The 22,599-nt window shown below is 25.7% G+C and overlaps 1 protein-coding gene across 1 annotated transcript in view; it reads right to left on the bottom strand.

Moving 5' to 3' along the window:
* Window positions 1–278: 278 nt before the first annotated feature.
* The window catches only part of LOC127281033 (uncharacterized), a 34,976-nt gene continuing 12,655 nt past the window's right edge, over window positions 279–22,599 (bottom strand). Inside the window, exons 3-14 of the mRNA XM_051304517.1 lie at window positions 7,900–8,016; window positions 7,233–7,334; window positions 7,032–7,133; window positions 6,190–6,288; window positions 5,771–5,860; window positions 5,164–5,217; window positions 4,949–5,023; window positions 4,042–4,152; window positions 3,855–3,914; window positions 2,758–3,447; window positions 1,282–2,526; window positions 279–575 (exon numbers count right to left, since the gene is read on the bottom strand). Of these exons, the coding sequence (XP_051160474.1) occupies window positions 367–575; window positions 1,282–2,526; window positions 2,758–3,447; window positions 3,855–3,914; window positions 4,042–4,152; window positions 4,949–5,023; window positions 5,164–5,217; window positions 5,771–5,860; window positions 6,190–6,288; window positions 7,032–7,133; window positions 7,233–7,334; window positions 7,900–8,016 (2,954 nt within the window). The 3' untranslated portion in view covers window positions 279–366. The remainder of the gene's footprint in view (window positions 576–1,281; window positions 2,527–2,757; window positions 3,448–3,854; window positions 3,915–4,041; window positions 4,153–4,948; window positions 5,024–5,163; window positions 5,218–5,770; window positions 5,861–6,189; window positions 6,289–7,031; window positions 7,134–7,232; window positions 7,335–7,899; window positions 8,017–22,599) is intronic.

Below are 22,599 nucleotides of genomic sequence, written 5' to 3'. Positions count from 1 at the left end.
ACAGTTTTTATAATTTTTTTGAACTCGATTAAAATAATTTATTCAACGACTTATTCAAATTTTTATTTTAACGCTGGTTCATTTAAAACAGTGTTTCAAACATGTTACAATATATTTTAATTCGAATTTTATTACATAGAACGAGACTTTAAATTAATTATAATGCACTTAACTATTTAACGGTTTAAATACCTGTACAATGTATAATTATTATTTCTACATATCGTAACTAATTAATGTATTTTTGAAAAATGTTCTCTTCCTCTTAGGAATTTTTTTTGCAATGTAATGTTTTAGTATAAAAATAATAAAAAAAAATATATTAATATAATTAAATTGACGTGTTTCTTTTTACGCTTCCTGAAATTACATTTCTTTTTGACGATTATTAATCCATAGTTTTATATGTAAAGGTTTTCTATTATTTAAAATTTTATTATTTTTAATATCATCTCGAATTTGTTTCTCACTGGGAAGTTTGCCTTTCATAGTCAAATATTCTCCATATAATCGACGAATTTCTTCTTTTTGCTCTTCGGACATTCTCATTCTTTTAGCCTTTGTAGGAGCTACTTCTGTAAAAAATTATGTAATTTTTAATAAGTTAATTTGTCTAAAATTTTCAAAGCATTAAAACTAATTCTTACACTTATTTTTAAAGATAATAGAGCTGTTGCAATAAAACTTTAAACTGTTCAAATGTTGATCAATTTTGAATTTATATCACATGATGTAAAGTTTTGAAAAATTAAAAATATTTTAAATTAAAAGTTACTTTGAATATTTAAGAACTTTCGCATTAAAAGGGAACATTTTCTCACTATTAGACTTATTCCAATGGGAAAGTAAAAAATACTAATAACCTCATTTAAAAGAAATAAATATGAAGCTCAATTCCGCAACGTTTTCAAAAACGACAAAAAAATTTAACTTCATTAACATCTAAGATGCGCACTAATTATTAAGAATTTAGCTTTTTATAAAAAGTCATTTAACTCCGATTAACTTGAGTTGAAAGCTAAAAATAATACATATCATCCCATTTTTTTCGTTTTTATAAAAGTAATAGGCATCAGCCTCATTGTCATATTCAAGACAAAAGATCAAAAAGTTTAATCATTTTTTATCTACCTTTTTAAAAATATTTGCAAAAGTGTTCCCTTTTTTAAAAATGGGATTTTTATTTAAATAACGGGAGTTTTTTAATGAAATAAACAGATGATTAAAAATTTTTCTAAGAAAAAAAGTACTTTTAGAATTATATATTTTATTAAAACAAACCTAATGATCTTTTTAATCCTGGCTTTGAAGATGAAGTTTTCGAAGTGGATTTGCGAATTTTCGGTTTTAAAACAGTACTGCTTTGACAAGCAACCTGATTATCATGCGATGTAGTCTGATCATTGTTTGAATTAACAAAATCATGGTGCAAATCATTTTCATTATTGTCAGTATCATTTGGACCACTTTGAATCTGCTCATCGTCAGGATAAAATTGATCATTTTCGCCTGCGATTTCTTCGTCACTTTCATCGTCGGTGTTATATCCTCCTTCTGGATCTTGAGCTTTTTCAAGCATTGTAACGACTTTTGCGATTTCTAGCTCAGGAACTGGCATGCGATATATATCTTTATGAATTTTAGGGTCGTGACCTAAATGATTTGCGAGATCATTAATTTGACAATCGCTTATATTGAGTTTTAAACACTGAGTTGCGATATGTTTCCTGAGTTTTGTAGAACGTAATGTTTCGGGATTGTCAGCCCCGCATTCAACGCTGAATTTTGATAGTAATTTATAGGCTGAGAGATGTGAATTCTTCGTTTTGATTTTTCTTTTAATTTCTTCTATTTCTTTATCACAAGGAGTGCCGAAAACATACGGGTTATCTTCTGGAACTTGAGCATTTTTTCGATTTTTCAGTATTAACTTAATGCAGTTTTTCAAAAAATTTGAAACTATTACAGGAACTGATCTAGTTAGTTTTCCGCGAATAGCAAATCGTACGTAATTGTTAACTGCTTTTTGGGCTTCCTTGGATAAGGTATTATATACATCTTTATCTGAATGTTTATCGACTGTGGAGTGACACTCAAAATCAGAAATAAAAACACGCTCCATTTCTCCTGGTCTTCTTCTGTTAAATAAAAGCATTTTAACCAACGTTGTTTCGCTAAGAGACTTCCATTCATCAATCGAAAAGCGATTTGATAACTTTAAATAAGCTTCTTTTCCTTTCAGATCAAGAAAGTCATTTAATTTTTTAATGTCTTCTGATTTAGGAAGTGTAACTATTTTTTGTCTAGAAAGTCTTTTTCGTGTTTCTATGGCCGCTGTAGAAACTGTAGTTCTAAATTCTTTAGAGTGTAAGGAAAAAAATTTTTGGATATTTTTTATTGCATCTTCATCATCTTTTCTAATACAGTGGTTATTATACACTTCCCCAATTTCCTTAGTATACGTGCCAAGATTTGATGCAACTGCAGGGGATCTATACTCACCAGTAATTTCGTTCATTCCAGCAACTTTGTGAACCGCATTGATGTAGGTATCGAAATATGAATGATGGAAAATCATTTTAAAATTTTCAATAGGCGTATGCAATTTTTTTATTTCTATTAAAAGACGAGCCAACAATCTTAATCTGCTTCTAATCATATAGTTCAGATGATTTGATCGATATTTTAAACACAAAAAGTTGCCGTATAAAATTATTAACTCGTCAAATCTAATAGTTCGTGAAATTAAATCATCACGAAAAAATGGTAAAATTCTTTCTCGCATTGGAATGCTTGCTTCTTTATCGAAACTGTTAAAAGTCATTTTTCCTAATTTTGTTGCAACTCTATCATGTGTATTATCAATCCCAGTACAACGTTTGAAGTGACGCTTTAAAGTATTTCTTTTGAAAAATCCAAAACATCTTGCACAAGGTAAATAATTGTCTCCCGTTTGGGAGTCTTTTGTTCTGCTCATTACAACTAGTTTTTTATTTTCCATAGCATAATTGTAATTTCCTTTATTTCTTAAAAGATTTAATGCATCATTGCGATCTTTACAACCTTTTGGTAGAAGTAGTATTTCGCGAATTTCTTTTTCGTTTTTATGAACAGTTTCAAGATGTCGAGGCATTTTAATAACTTGAGCTTTACAATATATACAAAAGTTATACTTTGTAGATTCAGAACAACTTTCTACTATCAATTCGGCATCGTTTGGTCCAGCTTTGCCAGCAGGCATTATGTTTTTTGATACATTTAAAACTTCGGTTGTTTTCAAATTTGTACTTTCAGCAGGAGGCGTTTTTTCTGCAGACATGTCAACATGCATTTCAGATAGATCGTCATTTTTAAATGTTTCTTCTATATCGTGTGCACTAATACTTTGACTCAATTCCGAAGGCGCATAATCTGGGTCGGAGGAATCTTTATCCGATCCTTGAACGTCTATTAATAAAAGTAATTTTTTAACTGTTATAATTATCAGTCATTAAATAAATACATGGACAAACACATTAACTGAAATCACACATGGGAGATTTCACGTAATTTTTTGATATGTAGTGTAATTCTTGGTAAAAATATTTTCTTGTTTAAACGATGGTCACTTCACGTGAAATCTCTTATATGTTAAAGTAGATGAAATTAATTTATTTATTAATTCATGAAAGAATAGTATATTTTTTGGAAAAAGGGTCATACAAAAATTAATTGGCATAGAAACTTTTACATGCAAAGAAATAAAAGTGTTCAGAAAGTACAAAAAATGAAATGGAAACTAAGAGATACGTGACAGAATACCTAGTCTAAACAAACACAAAATAAATATTTAAAGAAAAACAAGTTTTACTTACAATCAGAAAAATTTGTGTCATCAATTAGTTTCTCGAGTGGTATATCATCTGAAGGGCCAGCTATAAAATTAATGTAATTAAATACAAATATACCACAAGAAATAAATACTATACACCATATTAAACTCTAATATTTTTTTTAAATATTTATAAAAAGGCATTTTATTGCATAATTGAAATGACTTACCAATGTTTTGGTCCTGGAAAACTATTTCATTTTGCAGAAATGATGTTAAACTATCATCAATAAAACCATCAGTTGATGCAATCAGTTTATATGGTTGATCAGAAGTGTCCTCTTAAAAAATAATTATTTATTAGACAATAATATTGGTACTCTATAATGTTTTTATTGTTTAAATACAATTTTTTATCATAATTAATTTACAAAATGTATTTTTACGCAGCTAAATATACTCTATATAAAAGTGTACGCCAGTTATACAAGTGAAAAATTTTGAGTCTATTTATTACTTCGTAAGTCGAAAAAAAGTTTATATTCAAGTATTCAAAAGTCGTTTCCTATTAAGAGTAAGCCAACATTTGATGCCTTTTTAGACACTAAACTGCATTAGGAGATTTTGACCAATACTTTTTTCTTGTCCAGAATATTTTTCTTTTATAACGTTTAAATCTATTTTATATTATCAGAATTCACTACAGAAATTTAAAGTAAATCTTGAAGTGTAAAAATGACGAGCAGAAAAATTTATGCAATTTAATTAAAAAATTCTAAAAGCTAACTATTATATCACTATTATATGTACTATTCGATAAAATAAATTTAGTTTTAAAAAATTTTAAACATCGGCTAAATATTTTTTTAAAAATTCCTTTTTTTGATGCTCATAAAGGTATATAACCCCTTAAAACTTAATGTTTTATTACTTAGATATATAGCTTTTTTATAAGCCTCAGTATGCCCAAGATAAAACTTTTTTTTAAATAATTTCTTATTTTAAACTTCCTATGTAATTTTTTAAAAAAATTTTGAAAATAGGTTTTAAACGACAGTTTTTTTTAAAGTTCAAAATAGTAAAAGTCTGCCATCATCCAAGATAAAAATTGTTTCGTGTAAAATAAATACAGCTTACCATTATTCTCTTTTTGATCATAACTTTTACTTGTCTTTGGTACAATGTAAGTATCATTTATCACTTCATTTAAATCTAAAAAAGATAAAAAAAGTTATTAATCTTTTCAAATAAATATTTTCGTTAACAAAATATTGTATATAATATATAGTATATATTTTAACAAGTAAAAGAGTGATTCGTAAATACAATAAAGGCAATGACGGTATACTTACTAGGTTCCACATGATTAAGGGATGATTTTCCTCTGGGCTGAAAATCACCGTACTCTGAAAAAGTGTTGCATATAATTATAGTAAAAACGTCAGAAACGAAAATCACATTAGAAGTATAAAAGGTAAGAAACGAATAAATTCCATTAATATTCAAGTAATTTTCAGTTTTACAATAAAATAGGCAAAGAATATATAATTAAAATGTTGATATATGACTATTAACGTACATTGAAAAATTTTAAAGTAGTTGTTTTAAAACTTGGAAAGTAAAGATTTTCATTTTCTGTAAATGTGACATATTTAAATTGGATAATACTTTGAAATATCAAATTCTCAATCATTTTTTAATATTACTCAATTTAAAAATGGCACTATTAAGGACAATAAAAAACTCTTACTTTCGAAGTGTTAATATTATCTATTTAAAAATGTCATTTTCCAAAAGTTGGAATTTTTTATGTTGTTGGCCGGAATTCATCTTACAATGTGTAAAAATGAGGTGTATATAATATATAGAGCTTGTATTTACAATTAAAATGAAAGATCAGATATTATAAAGAATATTATTTTTAAATTAAACTTTAGAGAAAACAAAATTTCAATTTACCAATAATTTCTGTATTGTCAACAAGACATGTTACACTTAATTTCTGCACTTTCAACATTTCCTGCGCGTTCACATTATTATTCATTAAATCTAAAACAGGCATTAAATATAGTATTAAGTGAAGTATTTTTAGAAAGCATAAAAATATAAATATTTTATACCAAATAACACATAAACTGACCAGGAAGTATTTTAAGTCTTAAAAAAAATATTGTAATATCAATAAGCCTATTATGCATTATTTTATTGACTGCAAATATAAGTGAATTTTATGTAAACATTTTGAATCTAAAAGACAAAAGAATTATAACTCTTTTTAGAGAATATAAATACTTATCTTTGCAATTAAAAAATGATCAAGTAATAGGAAGAATATTATTTTTAAATTTAAATTTACAATTAACAGAATTTTAACTGACCAATATTGCACTCATTGCTTTCTGTATTATCCAGGGGAGTAATACTTAAATTAGGTGATTCCAACGCATCTTGCACATCCACAGTTTGATTATTCATATCTGAAAACGAAATCAAGTAAAGTAACAATTTGAAGATTATAAGAAATGTACACATATACAAATATTATATCCCAATTATTTAACCCAAATAGAAATTTCCCTATCTTAAGAGAAGGCTCCAATTGCGGCTACAAAAAAATAACCCAAAATTTGACATTTTTTTGCAGAGAACAGTTCTAAGTTATTAATATAGTTTTTTATAAATAAAAATACATCTTTGAACTTTAAAAAAATATTTTTTATTTTAAAAAAATTTTAAAATGGCGGATAAATTGTCGAATCTAAAAAAAGAATGTTTTAAAAAGAGTAAAATGGGGTACACCCTGTAAACGACAATTTTGAACGTAGAACTAAAAACCGAAAATATTTATAGATATCCTAAAGAACAGATTATACCTATCATCATGATTTTGAAGTCAGATTTAAAAAATTAGAAATGGCGGATTAAATATGTCAGACAATTTATTAGAAGAAATGATAGGATTCGATTAATAATAGTAAAATAACTTCACAAACATATTCTACACATATATAGCTTTCAAAAAAAGAAAAAAAATCAATTTTTTGAACTCCCGTAATGAGAGCCTACCATTAAGATCTAAATTATGTGAATGCCGTAGAAATAATAATATTTAATTTGCAATTAAAAAAGATTGTCAGATATTAGGTAGGATATTATTTTAAAGTTTGACTTTAGATCGTACAAATCGTTTTAGATCGTCAAATTTTAACTTACAACTTACCAATACTGCACTCATTGTTTTTTATATCGTCAATGATAGACGGCTCACTTAATTTTTGTGCCTCTAACCCTTCCTGATCGACCGCAATTTTATTATTCAAATCTGAAGAAGAAAATAAATAAATGTTAAAATAAAATTGAGTTTTTGTTTTTTGTAGCACTTCAATCAAACAGATTTAAATCTAAAAGAATTTTAACTTACCAATATTGCACTTATTACTTTTTGTATTGTCAATGATAAAAGGCTCACTGAAGTTTTGCGACTCTAACCCTTCCCGATCATCCGCAATGTTATTATTCAAATCTGATGAAGAAATTTAATATGTTTAAATATAAAATTGCTTTTTGTTTTCTTTTATCACTTCAAACAAAACGATGAAGAAGTAACCAGTTTCAGATAAGACTATTTCTACTTATTCTAAGATTTATCTCTTATAAAAAATTACACTTTTCTAATTTCAATTAAAATAGATTCAAGACTTGAGAGTGGGATGCTACACTCTATAGACACAAATTAGATCTATTAAAATTTGTGAAACAAAGTTCTCAAGAAATATGAGATGTTAGGAATTTGTCACTACGTGGAAAATTAGATGTACCTTAAATTTTGATTTCATACTAACCATTAATAAAAGTAAGGCTTTTTGAATTCCTTGAAAGATCACACCTTTCTAATTCTATTTTCAGATCGGTAGAACACTGACTTGAGGCTGAAAAATTTCAATATAAACATGTATGAACATCTTAAATATACATAATAAACATCATTCAATAAAATATGAACATCTTTATCTGTTATTAAGTCTCTCTTTTTGTTTTATTTTACTCAATAAATGTTAAGTATTTATTATTTATAAAAATAATATTACCATTACTTCTGGTGAAACTTCGCGTCTCTTCTTGTGATAAATCCGATTTCTCTAGGCTAACTGACGGAGTGTTTGCATTTAATGATGAGCATACCATTTTTAAGTTAGACGCTTTACCTAAAAAATATATGAATTTAACAGATAAGTTTTACTACTTAAACTGCTCAATAATATTTGACCACCTTACAACATATCAGGGCTATACAAAAAGTTTAGTATCTTTAATTCTAATAAAGATATAATCTTCGTCATATATTCATCTTAAAGCTTACATCTTTGACTCGAACGATACAAAAAAGAAAATTAAAAAAAAAATTTCATTGTTAATTGTTTAAAATGAAAAAAATTTTTCCATTTTTTTTGTAAATTCCAAATTGATACAGTTTGTAAAGAAATGATTCGAATTTAAGTCTGGATACGTCATTTGAAAGCTTATTTCATTTTTTTTGAGCCAGATATGACTATTTGTTTAAAAAATAACCATTTTTTCAATTGTTGATAACATATGAACAATTTACTTTTGAAAAAAATTGTTTAGACAAAAAATATGCCTTATTATGTGCAGAATTAGGAAAAAAATAATTAAAAAATTTTTTAAATAATTTTTCTTTTCTCTCTTTTTGACTTTATATAATTTTATGACAAATACATGAGGTCAAAATGAGAGAAAAACAAATTATTTAAAAAAATTTTTAATTTTTTTTTCCTAATTCTAGACATAATTTCTTATTTAAACAAGTTTTTCAAAAGTCAATTGTTCATAAGTTATCAACAATTGAAAAGAAGGGTTATTTTTTTAAATAAATGGTCATATCTGGCTCAAAAATTTTCGTAGAAAAATTTTCAGAAAAACATTGGAAAGATGATGAAATAGGCTTTCAAATGCCATATCCAGAATTAAATTCTGATCATTTCTTAAAAAACAGTATCAATCTGAAATTTACAAAAAAATAGAATTTTTTTTTCATTTTAAACAATTAAACAATCAAAAATTTTTTTTAATTTTCTTTTTTGTATCGTTCAAGTCAAAGATATAAGGTTTAAAATGCATATTTGACGAACATTATATCTTTATTAGAATTAAAGATACAAAAATTTTTGTAAAGCCCTGATATGCTGTAAGGTGGGCAAATATTATTGAGCGGCACTGTATTTATAGTACTAAAAGAATTTTTTAAACTTTGCGAAATAACTTTACTTAAAAAAGTACTGCAATATAACAGAAAAATATTTTTATTATTAATATTATATTATTAGAAATTTAGAAAATTTCCTAAAATTTAAGGTAAATGGGGACAGGATTGTTTCTAAGAAAGGTTTAAGAAAAAAATTTTCTTAAATATTACTGTATTAAGGGATGAAAAAAATTAACAAAATTTGTAATATGGTGGACGAACTTTAAAATTTTCTTATAAATTATTTAAATGTGCTTGATTTATGTCTTTAATTTATTTTTTTTATTTCAGTATTTTGTCTCGCATTTGAAAAAACAGGCTCAAAAATTATTCAAAATTTTTTCTTATTCCTTATGATTTCCATAACAGAAATTAACTTAAATTTTTCTTTTTGTCAATTTGGTTAATAATAACAAGTTTCACTTTGATTTTCAAATTTTTATGCATTGAGCGACAACTTGAATTATCTTGCTGCCAATTGTCAAGATATTATTAAATAAATAATATATTGCTTATTGTTAAGAATGATATGCCTAAGAGTATACAAATTACTTTTTTATAAATTATTTATTTCACAAAAAATATGATAACTTTAGTAATTTTACGTTATATATCCAGTCAACGAATAATTTACTATAATTTGGTTATTCAAATATCAGTTCTTAATTTCAGATAAAAAAGTAACGCTTAAAACAAAATTAAGTTTGTACTCTTAGGACACTTCACCCTACAAGTATTCAATTATCAAAAAATGAAATATTAAACTATTGGGATTATTGAACTTTTATATTTCAATTGTTAAATATCTTAAATATAAGATCTTGTGCAAAATTTAATTTATATGTAAGTATAATTAATTTTATTAGTTTGTAGTAGGAAGAGTAGTCTAGGATAGCTAGTAGGGTGGTCGAAACATTAATGGAATAACAAGTCAGAATTCTTCACTTTCATCTTCATCTCGGATTATTCCACTTCTCTTCAGATATGTTCAAAGAATCACATCTAATTATTTCATTAACAAATTTTTTATTTTTAATATTTTATCCAGTTTTCAAATAACCCCATAAAATCAAAAAACGGTAATTAATTTCCTTTAAATAGTCATCATTTCTCCTACAAATTTTTAAATGTTTCGGTCAACTTTCGTTTTCGAACATTTTTAAATTAACTTCAAATTATTGATGAGCGACCATAAAAATCTTCAAATAAGAAGTTTTAAGAAGAATGATTCGATTTTTCAAAAAAGGTAACCGCTATATTGCACTTGTTAATTGGAAATTTTTAAAAATTTATTTCAAATTCGTAATCAGCAATCCAAAAAGTTTGTAAAAACTTCATTCGCTATTCTAACCATCTTTAGTAAATATATGAAAATTCTAATGTCTCTTAAATAATCGCGTGAGTCGAACCCGCGTATATATTATATTAATAAATATAAAACAAAGTCTCGCGCAGGATTAAAAACATTTTTCTGTAAAATTATAATTTTGGCTTAGCATAGAACAAAAAAAATTGGGATTTTTAACGATACTACGATAATAAGCATTTTACTGGTACGCGGTTATATAGCTACAAGCGCACTATTGGTAATCTTACTTTTTAGAAGAAAAAATCTATTTTATAATTTTCCTAAAAACATTCATTTTCGATTAAAATAAAAATATATTTTTTTTAATAATTTAAAAGATTATTTCTGCTCTATCTAAATTTAATATTTCCATATATGTATGTATATAATGTTAGAACTATTTTTTGGTAAACAGAGTCTTACTGGTACCACGGTTATATAGCTATAAGTGCACTATCGGTACTCAAAATTTTTAAAAGATAACTAATTTATAGTTGTCCTCAAAAGATTAATTATTTTTAAAAAACATGATTTTTAATACTTTAAAACATTACTTCTACTTCAAAATTTAACGCACCTGTATATGTCACTATTTAAAAAGTTTATTCTGTTTTTCCTAAACACAGTCATAACGGTACCGTGGTCCAATAGCTAAGAGTGCACTATTGGTACTCTTACTTTTTAGAAGAGAAGATCTGATTTATAATTTTCCTAAAAACATTAATTTTCGATTAAAATAAAAATATATTTTTTTTAATAATTTAAAAGATTATTTCTGCTCTATCTAAATTTAATATTTCCATATATGTATGTATATAATGTTAGAACTATTTTTTGGTAAACAGAGTCTTACTGGTACCACGGTTATATAGCTATAAGTGCACTATCGGTACTCAAAATTTTTAAAAGATAACTAATTTATAGTTGTCCTCAAAAGATTAATTATTTTTAAAAAACATGATTTTTAATACTTTAAAACATTACTTCTACTTCAAAATTTAACGCACCTGTATATGTCACTATTTAAAAAGTTTATTCTGTTTTTCCTAAACACAGTCATAACGGTACCGTGGTCCAATAGCTAAGAGTGCACTATTGGTACTCTTACTTTTTAGAAGAGAAGATCTGATTTATAATTTTCCTAAAAACATTCATTTTCGATTAAAATAAAAATATATTTTTTTTAATAATTTAAAAGATTATTTCTGCTATATCTAAATTTAATATTTCCATATATGTATGTATATAATGTTAGAACTATTTTTTGGTAAACAGAGTCTTACTGGTACCACGGTTATATAGCTATAAGTGCACTATCGGTACTCAAAATTTTTAAAAGATAACTAATTTATAGTTGTCCTCAAAAGATTAATTATTTTTAAAAAACATGATTTTTAATACTTTAAAACATTACTTCTACTTCAAAATTTAACGTCACTATTTAAAAAGTTTATTCTGTTTTTCCTAAACACAGTCATAACGGTACCGTGGTCCAATAGCTAAGAGTGCACTATTGGTACTCTTACTTTTTAGAAGAGAAGATCTGATTTATAATTTTCCTAAAAACATTCATTTTCGATTAAAATAAAAATATATTTTTTTTAATAATTTAAAAGATTATTTCTGCTCTATCTAAATTTAATATTTCCATATATGTATGTTTATAATGTTAGAACTATTTTTTGGTAAACCGAGTCTTACTGGTATCATGGTTATATAGCTATAAGTGCACTATCGGTACTCAAACTTTTTAAATGAAATCTAATTTATAGTTGTCCTCAAAAGATTAATTATTTTAAAAAAACGTTTTTTAATACTTTAAAACATTACTTCTACTTCAAAATTTAACGCACCTGTATATGTCACTGTTTAAAAAGTTTATTCTGTTTTTCCTAAACACAGTCATAACGGTACCGTGGTCTAATAGCTAAGAGTGCACTATTGGTACTCTTACTTTTTAGAAGAGAAGATCTGATTTATAATTTTCCTAAAAACATTCATTTTCTTTTAAAATAAAATTATATTTTTTTAATAATTTAAAACATTATTTCTCCACTATTTAAATTTAATATTTCCATATATGTATGTATATATTGTTAGAACTATTTTTTGGTAAACAGAGTATTACTGGTACCACGGTTATATAGTTATAAGTGCACTATCGGTACTCAAACTTTTTTAAAAAGATCTAATTTATAGTTTTCCTCAAAAGATTAATTATTTTAAAAAAACGTTTTTTAATACTTTAAAACATTACTTCTACTTCAAAAGTTAACGCACCTGTATATGTCAATATTTTAAAAGTTTATTCTGTTTTTCGTAAACACAGTTATATCGGTACCGGCGTCCTATAGCTAAAAGTGCACTATCGGTACTTGTACTTTTTGTAAGAAAATATTTAATTTTTTTACTTACTATTAGAAGCAATTAACTCGACCATGTAGTGCACATTTTTATTCCGAAGAATTATTTTGTTTTTTTTAATTGATAAGACAACGGAATTATTAATCACTTTATATCGATCGTTAATTTTTATTAGATGATACATTTTTTATCACGAATAGCGAGGAGTATCAAGCAGCAATTATATTCTCTATGTCGATTGCAGGGTTGGGAACGTGTATATTCTGTGTATTAAAGTAGAACGTCCGAAATATAACATTACTGAGAAGACTAGAATAGTGGGATAGACGCATATAAAGGTGTTTCTACAACAACGCGAACGTGGTTTATGAGATAGAAAGGGACACAAATTTATATATATGTCCTTTTTTACCTCATTTATCTCGTTCTTAAACAACTTTTGCGAATCTATTGTGCATTTTCCCTTAGTTAACGTATAAAGGTCTAAGCAAAATAAAGTTAGATATGCAAACAGGTCATCAGATAGAATAAGACAGAAATAGTCTCTTTTCTGTGCTATCCCTATACTTTAAAACTGTTTTTAAAAAACACACTATTATGCTTTTAAATTAAATACTTTATAATTGCACCAAATGTTTAAAAAAATTTTTTCTACAGTAAAAGCAGTAAATTATACTTGTAAAAAATTTTCTAACTTGAAATTATTAGTTTTCTCTAATAATTAATTTAATTTAATAAAATTTTTGTAGGAAAAATTTTTAATGTTATAGAAATGTCAGGAAATTTGAAAGCTTTATTGTTGATTTTGTGAAATTGTAATAATAATGATTTAAATTATAAGATTTTTAGTAAAATGGCTGTCATTATGTGTTTTTATTTCTGTACCTAATTTTTAAAGAAAAATGGAATCTTTTTTACGATAAAAAAGGAAAAATTAAATATCCCAATTAAAGAAAAAGTTAGAACACTTAAAAGATTTTTTTCTTTATAGGAAAGTATAGTTAATACGGTTTAAAAAGGCATGTTTTTGTGAATTTTTTTTAAACGCTCTGGTTTGAGGAAGTGTATTTATCAAATTTTTTGAAAATATATCATTTGAAGAATATTGGGTAATTTCAAAGTAATATCTGGAAAAAGAACAGATTGGCACTCGATTTTCAAAGACAGCTCGAAAAAAACTGTTTTGCGTGTTCATCATAAATTGTAGCTGGATCATTCTAAATCAAAAACACAAATTTGTTTGTTAGCTGATGAGTATCCTGAGATAACGTTATCGAGTTTTCTTTTTTTATCTATTTTTGTATTTTTAGTACCACTTTGAAGACAAAAAATCGATTTTTGTTGTAAAATGGCAACACATTTGTTATTGTAAAATGAAGAATAATGAAAAAACTCTTCAGCGTTATCTCGACATTTATGTGGAGAAAGATTATTTCGAAATTTCTATAGGATTTGCGCTGTAGATTTTGAGTGCCTATCCATTCCTTCTTCAGATATTACTTCGAAATTTTAAACAAATATCCTTCAAATGATGTAGGGAAGAGTGGTGAGTTGTGCTCCGGGTTTTGATTTTCAATCAAAATTAAGATTCAATTTTTTTAACTATTCCATTACAGTAAAATCCCGTTTATCTAGAGCTCGATCAACCAAATTTTCGATTATCAAGACAAATTTTCATTTCGTTTTTTGCTTTTTTCCTCCATGAGGAGCGTTTATATTTAAAACTTTTTTAAAAATATTTGTGCAAACTTTTCTAAAATAATTTTTGTTAAATATTTATGTATTTATTTATAATAGTATAGAACTTTTAGTACACGTTCAAACACAACATTTGGCATGATCGATTAATTAAAATTCAAACCGGAAATATACATTTTGCTTGTTTTTCGAAAAAACTAGTTTTATGACTTTTAAAAAACAGTGAAGAGTTGTGTTCCACCGTTGAAAATTAAAGAAAAAAATATATTTTTTAAAATATTCTTTATTTAAAATATGAAAGAAAAAGTAAGATAATTTATATGAAATAAAGTAATAGATATAACATTAAAATCTTAATTTTTAATAATTTAGATAAAATTAAATTATTTTAAAAATAATTGACTTAAACTAGGTAAATAATTTCATTTACAGTGAATACAGATGTAAAAAGTCTCATTTCACTAAAGAACAATATTTAAATTGCATAAGACATTCTAATTACATAGAAATAATTTGAAATAAAAATAGAGAGTGCTTATTAGAATCAAAAACTGTTAAATATCATGTGAGGCACAACTCCGTAACAATGCTGGAGTACAACTCCTTATTTTTTACATTTTCAAAATAGTCATAGGATAATTATACACTTTTTTTAATCAGGGCGTCAAAAGAAATTCACAAAATATGCCTTTTTACACCGAATTGACCCCGTGGAGAAGTTTCCCTAAGTTTCCTTATCGAAAACTAAAATTTGGTAATTTTCTGATAGGGAAAAATGCAGAATTCTGGTTAGGTCCTGACGTTTTTGGTGACGCTTGTCTTTCTCAAAAATTAGTTTTAATGGTTAATAGTGAGAAGAATAACAAGAACCCTTCGATTGCCCTTTGAGAACTTCCAATTTAACTTTTATTTAACTTTCAATTTTTCATTAATTATAATTTCAGGTTATATTACTATATTATTCTTTATAAAAAATATAATTAAACTGTAAAAAGAAAATTTGTAGTTTATATAATTCATTAGAAAATATAATGAATTTAAATTATTAAAAATGTGAAAATAATTTTAAATATGCAGCAATCAATTCGAAGATATTAAAAAATAAAAATGTCTTATTTAATGGTAAAATCTCCTTGAACTTTGAGAAATTATTTTGTATGATGTTTTTGTAATACAAAAATTATTTTATTAAACGTTAATATATTACCATATATTAACTATTTAAAATATTTTAATCCCAAAAATACAATTTTTTAAAAAAATTATTAATATACTCTGGCACATGATAACAAAACCTTTTACTATTTTTGAGTTGTCAAAATCTGCGCAGAATATATTTATATGTGAAATCACAAAAACAAACAGAAAATGTTTTCCCGCCAAAAATTGATTTTAATTAATCATATTATTCTATTTGCTGCTCTTTTTTTAAGCCCTACACTTATAATGTTATTTTTGTTCCTTAATAAATATATATGACAGTCATAATTTTATAAATAAAAAAGAGTATATATCAAAAAAACATTAAGGTGAGATTTTAAATATTTTCTTGACAAAAACAATAAAATATTTTGTTTATAATTTTCTCTTTTACAAATTATTGATCGAAAAATTAAGTAAAATAGTTTTTATGCAAAAATATGTAAACATTTAAATAGAAAAATATTTGTTCTTCTAAATCGTTGATTAGAAACGTTGTGAACCTTACTAAAGTAATTTATTAATTATTAGACTAACTATTTGATTTCAGCACATGCACAAAATAACAATATTCCTGGTAGCACAATATAAAAATCTTAATTGTAAGTTGCGTGTTAAAATGATACTGGTCCAAATTTTCTACTATTTACAATAAATAATATAACCTTAAATTATCATTCAATAAAAATGATAGTAAGTTGAAAGTAATCGAAAGACGGTCGTAGGGTTCTTGTAGGGTTCTCACTATTGGGTACTATGAATCATTTTTATAAAAAATCAAGCGACACAAGAAACCTCTGGGCCTAATCATAAATCCGCATTTTTCTACATCAGAATCATACAAGTAATAGGGAAATATTACAAGGCCCTTACGATTTCCCTATTTAAGTTTCTCCTCGGGACTATACTCTCCCATCTCTGTCAGTTTTGTTCCGATCTGCTTCCAATTTTTACAAAATAATCTGGAAACAGTGTAAATTAAAAAAAATTAAAGAAAAAAAGCTAAAACACTATACCCTCCCCTTAATTTTTAGAAAAACGTCAATTTTGACTTAAACAAATTAAATAAATAAATGAATTTATTATAATAAAAAAAAAGGATATACAAAATCTCAGTTATTATTATTATATTTAATTTCTAAATGAAAAAAAATATTCGTAGCTCTTCTATCTAATTTGATATACCTTGACATCTCTCTTATTGTTAGTTTATTCATCTCTTCACAGCAGATTCTATCTACTTCGAAAAAATTTTATATTTACTTTACCAGTGTAAAATCAAAACTACTATGACATAGACTTTTAGACTCATTGTTCTCCGGTAATTAAGTTTTATATAATTTTTATAACAATTATTACAAAAATCAATATGTAACGTCCATTAATAATAATTATTTAATAAATTTTTAGTTTCTGAAGAGTGTAGCTGCGCATTCGAAAAGTAAAAAATTGTTTTATTTTAAACCTGACTCGGAGTGACCGTTGAATTCAGTTTTTATATTTAAAAAAATTAAATTCATTGTAACTTTATTAAAAAAAAATGTTTTCAGTCATAATTGACTATTTTTCAACGACATTTTTTTCCATGTAATTTAAAGTATTTTTAATCGCAGAATCCCTCTTATTGATTTTCAACAATTAATTTATAAAAAATAAAATGCTGAAATGGTCAAAAAATAAAGCTTTCTTTTTTTGGCTACCTAATGTTTTTAGGACACAAATGATGCAAGAAAGAAAATATAACCTCGTTTAATAATTTATAGTAGGTCAAAATTAGGGATGGTGCCTCTACTTAAATCCCATAGGCGCGTACGAAAACCTTTAATTATCCGATATTTTAACCATGGGGGCTAATAAATAATATTAGACTATCCAAAACCGGGAAAACCGTGAATTTTCATAAACCTCCGAAAATTTATAACAAAAATTACAATTTTACAGAATTTTGATTAAGGCAAAGATTCAATGGCTAGAATTCAAAATACTCTTAATCATGCAAAAATAATATGAATCGTATAGAAAATGCAAATGGTCGAAAATTAATTTCACAGATTTTTTGCTCGATTTTTAAATTTGACTGATCAAAAATTATCAAAAAAAAATTGTGATTGCAATTGTAGTTTAGTAAGCTGAAAGTTTGCATGGCATTTTTAAAGTACATTTCTGAAATCAATTTTGTTGTCTTTTGAATTGTTTAAATAGTAGTTAAGTACTCTAAGTGTCCAGTTATATGCCTCTTAATAATGTAAATTAAATTGAACTTGTTTTAAAAAACGAAATTATTTTGCTTTATTATTTAAGATCTTATTTTATAAATAGAAACTCCTAGAGGCAACTTATATTAAAAATAAACAATTTTGCTACCTCATGAGAAAGCTTTGCATTCGTGACAATTTTCAATATTTCAAAAGAAGGTTACATGGACTCTTTCTCATCCAGAATTAATATATTTGAAGTTCTGAGCAAATGTCCAGATGTATGTGTATATCACAAAATATTGTCTACAAATTATCTCAGAAATATTTTGACGGATTGGCCTGAAATTTTGTATGGTTAATGCAGTCATTAATACTTAAAATCTGATACAAGGATTTTCGAATATATTCACAACTTTTTTTTATAATTTTTTCAAAATTTTTAATATTTTTTTCAAAAAATTTTTTTCATTGTAAATTTAATTTGTTTGGTAAAAAAACTCATTTCTTGCATTAAAACGAATCAATTAACCTATGTAAAGTTCATATTTTAGTAAAATCTATAGATTACATAATTTTTTCATTTAAAAAAATCCTTTATTGTATTTTTTAAAATAACTTTTTCTTATATAGAAATTTTAATTAATTCTTGTCAAAATTGTATTTCTGACATAAAAAGGAAATGATTGATGTATATAAAGTTTACATTTTAGAAAAATTTATAAAATTGATCGCTATTTTAGTTGTAATACTTCTTTTAATCTTGAATATAAGTGTATAATGATGAGGAAGCTAAATGGTCATGTAATGAACATCTTGTTTGAAAATAAAAAAACCTCAAATAAGAAATTTCAACAAGAATGATTCGACTTTCCAAAAATGTACCCGCTGTATTTCATTTGTTAATTGGAGTTTTTTAATTTATTTCAAATTCGTGATCAGCAATACAAATAATTTTAAAAAAATTTATTCTCTATTCTAACTATCTGTAGTGAATATATGAAAATTTTAATGTCTCTTCAATAATCGCGTGAGTCGAACCCGCGTATATATAATATTAATAAATATAAAAAAAGTCTCGCACAGAATTGTTACAATTGTTCTGACCGTAAAGTAATTATGGTACAAATTTTGAGATTAAATAACTCAGATAAAAAAATTTTTGTAATAAAAATTTGAGAAAATTTTTAGAAAGATCTCCACAACAAGACTATACAGGGTGTCCAATTTTAATCTATCAGGCGAAATAACTTTTAATCAGTTGATTTTACAAAAAAAATGTTTCAGACAAAAGTTATTGTGTTCAGAGGGGGACATCCAGTGGTAAAATTGAATTTGACCAAAATTCTTGCCCTGACGATTCCTTGCATAAAAACTTGATCTTTCTTCATGAAAAATTATTTAACCTAGACTAGACCTAACCAAGGCATTGTAGGTCAAATTGATTATGACCTATTTGACCTGAATAGGTCGACCTGTCGAAAAATGTACTTGGACGATTTCAACGGGGAATTTCCTGCTCTTCCGATTTGTAGCATGAAAAGTAGATGGTTGCATTAAAAAAATGAGTTGATATTGAAATGACCTAATGAAGGTCATTTAGGACAAATTGAAGGTCATCACTGAATACTCCCCTTCAAGCACAACAACTTTTGACTGAAACATGTTTTCGTAAAATTAATTAGTTTAAAGTTATTCCCCCTAATACAAAAAAAAATAAATGACCTATTTGTCCTAAATAGGTCGACCTATCGGAAAAAAGTGCATCAACGATTTCGACGTGGAACTTTCTGCTCTATTGATTTCCGGCCTGAAAAGTAGGTGGTTCCATTTAAAAAAAATGACTTGACCCTGAAATGACCTAATTTAGGTCATTTTGGTCAAATTCTGGTCAAATTCATTTTGGTCACTGGATGTCCCCCTCTGAACACAATAACTTTTGTCTGAAACATTTTTTTGTAAAATCAACTGATTAAAAGTTATTTCGCCTGATAGATTAAAATTGGACACCCTGTATAGTATGAAATATTTTTCTATAAAGATTAGAATTTTGGTTTAGCTTTGAACAAAAAAAATTGAGATTTTTTTGTACCCCAAAACAGCGATGACGATACTTCGAGAATAAGCGTTTTACTGGTAGCGTGTTTTTACAGCTATAAGTGCACTATCGGCACTTGAAATTTTTAGAACAGAAGACCTGATTTATAGTTAATTTACGTATATCTCAAAAAAGTATTTAAAATTTTTTTTTTTAATTGTCTCAATAGAAAGCTTGACTAATTTCCTACAAAATATGTAATTTTCAGAGTGGGATCTTTTATAGTTTTTGAGATAGAAACAATTGATTACACGCGCGCCGTCACGCCGCTCCAAGTGTTTTATGTAATACACATGAGCAATTCGATGTGAAATTGAATGGTCTTTCTTTAAATAATATTTTGTAATTAATTTTCAATTCTTAGTAATACCGTAGTTCTATCCCTTCTAGCAAAAATCGATTGAAAACGATTGAAAACAATAGAAAAGAAATTTCTATTGTCCCCAATCGTGTTTCTTAATCGTGTTCTTACAATGGAGGACGATTGACTTTCTTATTATATTCAATCGTTTTCAATTGTGTTCTGTAGATTGTATTCCATGCACTATTGTTTGGCGGGATGTTTTGAAAATTTTTAAAAATGCAACTAATTAAACAGTCTAGAAAAATATGATTTCAAAGATTATTATCCGAACTAAAAAATTAAAATATTTATCAATGTATTTGTCACCACAGAAATAAATCATATATTTTGTCAAAAATTAATTAAAAGTTATTTTTTAATTTATCTTTGAATGAAGCTGCACAAGACGAAATGTTTATAATTTATCAAAAAATGTTTAAAAAATAATTTTTGACAAATACATCAAGTTTTGTTTTAAATTGAAATTTTTATTAATTGATGAAATTTTTTTTTAATTTCAGTCAATATTGAATTTTTTTTTAAATAATTGAATATTGGAAGATCTACAATAATTATAAGATTCGTAGAAATAATTAAATTTCAGGTGATTTGTAATTGAAAATTTTGAAAATATTTAAATGAATGAATAACTTTATACAAATGTAATGGGTTTAACGTCCGTTTCTAGCACTGAATAAGTTTGTAAAGAATTTTAATTTGAAATTTTTAGAAAAAATTGATAGGGTACTCTCTAAATTTGAATCAGTGAAAAAGTCACTGGTCTCAAATCAGTCGCTAAATTCTAGCTATTTGAATCAGTAATATTTGACTGATTTTCACTCAAAGTTTTTGTCAATAAATTTTTTGAAAAAATTTCGCTCTAAATATCGACTTTTTTCTTAAAACTGACAAATCCACAAAAATAATATTTTTAAAATATCCTACGTACTATAAAGCTAAATCTATCACAGACTCAGAAATACTTTAAACTTTTGTCTTATGTTAAACGGTCTGACCAGAATCTTGCCCACCAATTTGCCCTATAGAGAAACGAGACCAACTTTGGCGCCCTCTATAGGCAACAAATTGAAACTTTTTAAAAGTATAAATATATTTCTCGTAAACTTAAAAAGTTAACAAATAAAGTCATCGAAACCAAATTTTGTTTACTTTATTCCTGTGTTTTAAAAAAATTCATGAAAAACAGGTTCAAAAGAGACCTCAAAAGTGTCACTTCACCTTAAGTAAATTTCAGATTTACGTATTTTACAGATTACTTTTTGTCATTTAAATATTAATCGTAAGTTTTTGATTTTTTTGACCCAATTTTCACGGTTTGCATGCTGTAGGAAAGAATGTGGACATGAATTGTTTTTAATAATTTCAAGTGTATAACATAATACTATTCTAATGAGTCTAAGAACGTTGAAAAATATTAATTTTTTACAGAGAAATATAAAAAATAGTAAAAACAAAGAAAATTGGGATTTTATTAGATATCTAATTGAAAAATTAACATATACTGTTGGTCAAGTTGTAATTTCTTTCAGATTTATATTAGCTTCTAGAAAATAAACAGAAAAAATCTTAGTTTTAATATTTCTGAAGATTTAAACTGTTTTATAGTCACTGAAAAAGCAGAGGTAGCATAATTCCCGACGGTAGTGTATATATATAATGTTATTATTATTTTTTGTTAAACAGAGTTTTATTGGTACCGTGGTTCTGTAGAGATAAGTGCACTATCGGTACTCGTACATTTAGCAGAGAAAATCTGATTTATAGTTTTCCTAAATTATTAATAAATAAAATTTATATTGAACCCCTTGACAGTCCATGGCCCATATATAGACAGAAAAAAGTCATGCAACTTTATATCCATGGCCCATATGTATCCATTTTTAATTTTTTAAATCTCACCTCAAATTTGGATTTAGCGTTTTAAAAAATCTTTAATACGATGATATATTTTCTAGAAATTTCATTTAGACTGTTTTGAGCCCACAAACGATTTTTACACTAGACTGTGAAGGGGTTAATAGTTTTAAATATTTCTTCACGCTATCAAAATTTAATATATCTATATATGTGAGTATATAATTTTTGCACAATTTTTTGGTAAACAGTTTTACTGGTACCATAGTTCTACAAAGACAGTTTTACTGGTACCATAGTTCTACAAAGATAAGTGCACTACTGGTACTCTAACTTTTTAGAAGAGAAGATCTGAGTTATAGTTTTCCTAAAAATATTATTAAAAAAAATTAATTTTTTTATAC

Source organism: Leptopilina boulardi, unplaced genomic scaffold, assembly GCF_019393585.1.
Source record: "Leptopilina boulardi isolate dan_hultmark-lab unplaced genomic scaffold, ZJU_Lbou_2.1 LbouV2_261, whole genome shotgun sequence".
NCBI lineage: Eukaryota > Metazoa > Arthropoda > Insecta > Hymenoptera > Figitidae > Leptopilina > Leptopilina boulardi.
The sequence above is the reverse complement of the archived record's forward strand: the minus strand, read 5'-3'. Positions and strand labels throughout refer to the sequence as shown.